General features: G+C 37.4%; 1 protein-coding gene across 2 annotated transcripts; it reads right to left on the reverse strand.

Annotated features, from left to right (window-relative positions):
- Positions 1–2,270: 2,270 nt before the first annotated feature.
- On the reverse strand, positions 2,271–6,838 carry ptafr (platelet-activating factor receptor). 2 transcript variants are annotated; one of them, XM_043262210.1, is made up of 2 exons: positions 6,695–6,838; positions 2,271–4,373 (listed from the first exon to the last, which is right to left on the reverse strand). In XM_043262210.1, exons 1-2 carry the CDS (start codon positions 6,722–6,724, stop codon positions 3,297–3,299), a joined length of 1,107 nt encoding a protein of 368 aa, XP_043118145.1. In that variant the 5' UTR covers positions 6,725–6,838; the 3' UTR covers positions 2,271–3,296. The 2 variants fall into 2 exon arrangements, with proteins under 2 accessions (XP_043118145.1, XP_043118146.1); XM_043262211.1 differs by lacking the exon at positions 6,695–6,838 and adding an exon at positions 5,899–5,987.
- Positions 6,839–7,411: the final 573 nt, after the last annotated feature.

Below are 7,411 nucleotides of genomic sequence, written 5' to 3' on the forward strand. Positions count from 1 at the left end.
ACACGTTATTATTTATTTTAATATTATTATTTATTTTTGAGCTGTTGTTAGACATTGGCTGAACTTTTGATGTAACTAAACCCAGCTAACAGAACATGAGTAATAATATTATTTATTTATTTGTGTTATTTTCTGTTTCTATTTTCCCTTGAAGCTTGCACACACAAAAACACATATTCCTCAATATAATCAATACAGTCTAGATTTATACAGTGTGCAAAAATGAACATTTGCGCATGGGGGGGGGATGACAATGTCCACAGACTAATTTATTGTGACATTTTCATTAACTAGTGATTTGAGGGAAAATTCCTAATCAGGGAACAGTTTAAGTATTTAATGAGAATGTCCCTCAGAATGAGGGAGCTGATTTATTTTAGAGAAATTTGTTTTACAGCTTCACTTTAAAATGTCGAAGATAAATACTGTTTGCCTCCTGATAAACATTTCTTACTAATAATTTCTAGCAGCATATTTAAGCATTTGACAAGCATTTGCAAACAGAATAGAATACTAAAAAAATTATATATATTTTATTATTTTTGCTGTATCTCTCCAAGAATGCAAATGGAGGTGTTAGGGCAGGATGGGGAATAAATATTGATAAAGCACTGTTGACAGACTACCTACAGGAGTTACATAACTATAAAATATCTACATAAAAGTAGCCCTACCTCACCTTATCACCTTAGTACAGCTGAAATGACAAAACAAATTAAATTTAGGACAGCACTTGAAGACATATACATACTCACATTTTTCATTTCAAGCCTTCCTCCTTTTTTGAATGTCTGTAAGCCTTTATTAAGTGTTCTTATGAATGCATTTTCAGATTTTTTTCTGTTTTTGTTTTTTTAAGGTGTACTTAAAAAGGTTTATTATAGGCCATAGATGTTGTCTATACAGTGGTGGCCAAAATGATTAGAACACGTGGCATATTTAAGTGGATTGAGTTGTTTTTGTTGAATTGGCCATTACAATACCCATAAAAGTTAATTAATGCTGAAACTACCCACAACGGAAGGAGTTCAAAGGAAAGCCTTTGGCTTGAGTGGATTTCTCAGGAAATATATTGTAACGATGCCAGAGAGATGTGCTGCTGCAGTTGCTGCAAAAATATATTAAAGGTGGATAAAAACAGTACGACTCATCTGATATTTGTTGTTCATCAGCATGAACGTTATGAAATCTTATAAATCTTTCTTTGTGTTTCACAAAGTAAAAAACTAACAGGTCATTTCATTTTAAAGTGATATTTGACCTAGTAATTATGGGGAGTAAGTAAAAGTTAATGCACACTGACTCTTTTTACTGTACTTATCTGGCAACATAAGACTAAGACTGATCACTGATCAGTACTGTAATTCACCACTGGGGACCCCTGATGCATGCAGTGTTGTTATGAACGTGCATGACTGCTGCAGAGTATTATTGCATACCTGAAAAACAGAATATATGTGATCAATCAAGACAAAAAAATATAAAGTAAAAATGCCCAGAAATGCAAAAACACAAAGTTCAATTTTATTATTATTAGTTTGCCTATTTATTTTCTGATTTAGTTTACATGACATACAAAGCACTATTTTAGGAGCAAACATCAATGATCATTTAAAATATATGCAATTTACATAGTTTTTACATCAAAATATTATAAGAGTTGCTGCACTGGAATATCATCGAGTAGTTTTTCCATTACACCTATCCTTCACATGCTCTGTTCCTCATTTCAGTGAAAATCTGAAAGGTGTTTAAAACTTTATGCATGTCATCTCATCTATGTTTCACAGAAAACGACACACAGGTTTGGAACATCAGGGTAAGTAAATGAAAACTTTCATAGCTTTACAAATAGGACCGGAGACCATATCTTGCACAACTTCCTGCTTAATGCAGAAGTTAATTACTGAGAAATATTCTACAGAAGCAGCCTTCATACAAGCATTATGCTATTTTTAAAATGTGTTAATGCTACAAGGAAATGATCTCATTATCGAGGGGTAAGAACTAGAAAGGGCGTAAGTGACATTTCAATTTCCCAGTAGAGCCATAGTTTGATCTGACATGATCTGCTACTTTTCAATTTTTTATAAAACAAATTTGTACAGTCATGGATGACAGAACATTTGCCACGATCTCTAGAAAGAGATCATTAAGAGCTTTCGTTTGATGCGTGTGTGTGTGTGTGTGTGTGTGTATATATATATGCCTATTTAACCCCTAGACTATACAAATATAATTGCCTAAAGGACAACCATAAAACACACAGCTCATGTAAAATAAAAATGGTAATGCATTACCTGGAATTTAAACGCATATTTTCTTAAAAATCTGGCTTTGCAAAGCATTATATATAAGCTATACAGATAAAACAGAGCTCAACTTAACAATGTTAAATTAAGACTTTCAAAGAATTTATACAGAAATGTTCTTTTCAGTTCAAAGATTTACAATTAAGAGCAAAGTGAGTCAAAAACCTACGTTTTGTAATTAGAATTACTAAACTTTGTGGGGTGAAAATGGTTTTATAGATCAAGAAAATGGCAGTTTGCTGGTCATTTTAAAGTTTGAGTGCTCATTTCCAGGGGATGTGTGCAGCTCAAGTTCCCCATTCTAGAAAAAACATTGCAAAACCATACATAGGTTTCCTCTGTGGCATAACAACTGACCCAAAGGTGCAGCCTCCAGCATCCTCTTCACTCAAGAATGTCTACTGATATGAAATCATGCTTTCATTATTCTTAACACAGGAAGTAACACCACAGCTACACATTTCAAACCCCCCCCCCCAACATTGGAAAACATTTGAAGGCATAGTTCACAAACAAAAAACGTTTTTTGTCATCTTTGTGTTCCACAAAAGAAGAAAAAAGTATGGTCCTTTTATAGTGAATTTATTTCTTTAAGAGACAATATGAAAATATATAAATTAATTATGAGGCTAAAAAAAAGCCTCAGTATAACAGATGTAGCATCTGCACTGAATAATTTGAAGAGCTTGAATTCTCTTGTTTGTCTGCAAGGGGCAGCAGTTGAAAATCACGTCAATCATTTGATTACAAGTTCACCTAAAAATGGAAGTTCTATCATCATTTGCACAGTCTCGCGGCTACTTAAGTGGAACACAAAAAAGAGATTTTGACTGGCTTGTTTAAGGCATTTTTAAATAATATATTTAAGAATCCAAACAGAACCTCATTTGGAATTAAATTCCACTAAAATCTAAAGATTCTAATTAGAATAACCAGGCAACAAATATGTCTCGGCTGTTTTCTACAGCGAGAAATCTTCAATGTTTATAATTCGCTCTGATTTCTGCTCTTCAGTGACATAGCTGTGCTTAATGTGTTGCGTGAGCAGTGTTTGTTATTCCTGACCTTTGAGAAATGGTTCTGGATGTACTTGCGGAACTTTGTGGTGGCAAAGCAATACACCAGTGGGTCTAATAGGCAGTTAAGCGCCATGAGCAAAAGGGTGATCTGGTGAGCATCGTTTAAGCTTTGATGAGTTTTCTCGTGCCAATCTTTCCTCAAGTGCAGCACAGACAACACCCAGGGACCCTGAACCACATGGTGGGGCAGGAAACAGATCACAAAGACCCCTATAACAGCACACAGCATCCTCAAAGCTCTACGCTTGGTACCACCGGGGCGCTTTCCTGTGCTGGCTTGAGGCTGACTAATGGGTTGTGTCAGAAGAACTTGAGCAATCAAAATGTTGCAGATGATCACCATTGAGAAAACGAGAAAGAACAAGCCAATAATGATGAAGTGGGCGACGGCCACTGTGTTTTTTTCAGTGTCGGCATTGTTGTGATAACCTTCAAAACAGCGAGAAATGTTGGTTGTTTTGTCCTCGTTTATTCCTGGCTGAATGAGAAATGTAACCGAAAATGAAAGAGTGACGACCCAGATGAACGCTGAGACGATTGCTCCACGTTTCCAGCAGTCGGAAGAAGCGGCCACTAGTGGCCTGGTAACGGCCCAGTAACGGTTAATGCTGATGACAGCGAGAAAGAGAATAGAGCAGTATGTGTTGATGAAGAAAAAGGAGCCTGTGATACGACAGAGGAGATCTGTGAACCTCCAGTCACCGTGATTCGTGTAGTAGCTAATCCAGAAGGGTAAAGCGGACACAAACAGCAAGTCTGCAACAGTCAAGTTGGTCATGTAGATTCGAATCTCATTCATGGCTTTAGACTCCCGCATGTGGTGCAGCACATAAAGGGCATAGCAGTTGGCTGTTAACCCGAAGGCAAAGACCAGACCATAGACTACAGGAAAGACAGTGTAACGAAACTCTGAGTCAAGGAATACGTTGTCGGTCCTGTTATTTTCAGCGGCCCCTGGGATGGTTGGAGTCATCTTGTGCATCTGAGAACAAAACAGACCAAAATGGCAATATACAATTAAATGTAGTTCATTCCAATGTACTTTGAAATAGTCTTCAAAAAGTGCTATTGCCTCGAGCTGAAGATGGACGATGTAGTAGGCTATTCCCCTCTCTGTTTGTAAGGGTTAGGATTTATTAAACACTCCATAGGCTTTCAAGTTTTTTGTAGTGAGTGTTGCCTTAAAAGTAACGTGTCTAATTTCTGCACCACATTAAAATTATGGAAATGACTGAGTAAACTAACAGTCCTGCCCCGAGCTCAGACACAGCTCAGACGCAATGTTTGATACTGTCATAAAACATGATGTTTGCACAGGACACATTTTTTGAACTGAACATATAGGCCTTCTTTGGTCTTTAGAGTGGTCTCTGCATTCAACATAGGTTAAGTGAACATCACTTTAATTAACTAGAAATGTAGAAGTTGCATTTAGAGTGGTAACACTTATTTCTCACGGTTACATGTTCTGGAAAGCATTGAGGTTTTTTTTCTCGTCGTTGTACGTTTATCTGCAATCTCTTACCGAAAGCAGGAAATGAATTTGTGTAGCTTTTGTTAAAAAAAAAAAAACACTAAAAAACCACAGACACCATATTACATCAAATGTTTATCTTGTCAGAACTTACAGCGTCAGATACTATCGTACTTTTCATTAAGCATGTTCTAAATGCAAAACTTATTTAGTCTATTATTCTTCAGTAAAGTAGAAGCTATTGATAAGAGACCTTGAAGTCTTGACCTCAAAATCTTGTGAACATTTCAGTTGTTATCACCCAGGAGCTGCACTGACCATATAACCCTTTGTGGCTTGCAAGTGGCATCTTGCACTACATAGGATATTATCACATAACATGTGCAAGTTGTCGCGATGGAACCTGTCAGCAAACGGCGGCTTCTTGGGAAACAGTAAGGGTTTTAAAAGGAATGCAAATAAAATAGCATTTTATACAGTGACTACATTATACCCGAATTTGTTTTGTGTAGGAATCAAACGCTGGGCTTTTCCAGCATTACACGTGTGTGTGTGTGTGTGTGTGTGTGTGTGTGTGTGTGTGTGTGTGTGTGTGTGTGTGTGTGTGTGTGTGTGTGTGTCAGTCCAGACGGATTGACACACACGTGCAATGCTGGAAAAGCCCAGTGTGTGATTCATTACACGTTAAATTACACAAGCAGAACAAACGCCATTAAAATATCGTAACAGTCGATACTGAAACACCAACAAACTCTAAAGAGTTTTACAGAACTGGTATGTAGTATGATAAAAAAAAATAATAATAACAATAATAATGGTCATGCTGTTGGTTGGTATCTGATCACTAGTTATCGTCTATCGAACATCACCAAAAGTGAACAGGCTGTCTGTGCTGCGAGCTCCACCAGAACTATGTTTTAGTCAGTACAATTACACAAAACGACACATTTACGCGCGTTTTCCTCTGTCGTGCCACTCGCTAGACACAGTGTGAATAAATTTAAATAAGAACCAAACTACATTTATATCTTACCTTGTGAATGTGATACTCGAGCGCTTCGCTCTGCCTTCGCGCTTTTAGCTCTCTGTTATTACATCACGCGCCAACACCTCCCTCTGTCACTTTCTGTTTACCCGCCTCTTTCCAGCTTTGCTCGGTCAGTCAAACATTTTTATATGTTTTAGCATTTCTAAAGTAAAGCTTACAAGGTGTACCAGCAAAAGCGGTTTTACTATGATCAGAACCGCAGCAAGCGCGTGAGGTTGACACGAATACATTGCACGCGAATTATAGTAAAGGCTGCTCTAGCATTAAACGCGTTGAGTAGGATGCACCATAAACATGTTTAAATCACAAAGGCTTTTTAAAGCAATTTTAAGCAAACCAACGAGTGAATTACCCAGTGGTTTAGGTTAAACGCATAAAGGCAGACACACAAATACATTTAGTAACGTTAAATCTCACTGAAAATGGCCAGCTAAGCAGTTTATATTCAGAAATGTATTTTGTTCTGTGTGCATTGAATTACATGTGGATGTAAATGCATCTTTTGCTGACATAAATGTAAATAAATTCACTTAGCTGCCAACGGAGCGTCCTGTGGATCACTTTTATGAGGCAGTCTGGGTCTGGAGTCAGGGAATCATCATCTGTCTTTATTTTGGCTATGTTCAGCTGCTTCTGAATAAGGTTTTTTATGTAACTTTAACGAATTAGTTATTTGAGGTTTGTATCATGAACGCCGTTAAATGTAATCCGTTACTCCCGAACCCTGCACGTGCTACGCGTTTCCAGGTGTTTTGTTTTTTTGTTTTTTTTGGTAACTTACAGTGACGGAGAAACGAGCTGCATATATCATCTTGAAAGTTTTATCATATCATCAGTTTTCCACTCGAGCCACTCCAGTCAGTTTTGTGTTCTGTGCTCACCGCTTGATTTAAATGCTCACCTAACTGAAAAGCTTCTGCCGGTTAATGAAGGTTTGAAGACGTCGCTATTTTTATATCGCTTTGCTCGCTGTCGCTGTGGTTGCTGGTAAGGAACTGGCTTGACTCCCGTTGCACGTTCATACAGACGAAATTCTAACTGCAAGCTCAAATATAGGACTGACAAATTTATTCTGCTGCTGTGTCAAAGTGGCCTTTGATTTGTTGTTAATATTACAAGGTGGAACTCATTAAGTAGAACTCTGCAATGAACCTTCAAAGCCTTTGGCTGTTAAGCCAGATCTAGAAAACCAAAACCAAAGCACATACAGTGTGAGTAGAACAGTAGAGCGCTCTAAGATCATTTGTCACACTGTCCCAGACAACTGTTTACTGCTCTTATGCTTGTTTATCTAAATGTATGAGAAGAAGGAATTCAAAAGGCTTTCAAAAAATGTCACTTTTGCCCTTACAAGTGCATGGTTCAGTCCCATGTTCATAAATAAAAGTGTGTGGGCAAATTCATTGGAAAACCTCCTCTTTGAACTTTCCCAGCCCCAGGGCTATTTTTATTTTTAAATTCAATTTTATGGTCAAACTTAGTTTGGGGACTCCTAATT

This window comes from Puntigrus tetrazona, chromosome 17 (genome assembly GCF_018831695.1).
Source record: "Puntigrus tetrazona isolate hp1 chromosome 17, ASM1883169v1, whole genome shotgun sequence".
NCBI lineage: Eukaryota > Metazoa > Chordata > Actinopteri > Cypriniformes > Cyprinidae > Puntigrus > Puntigrus tetrazona.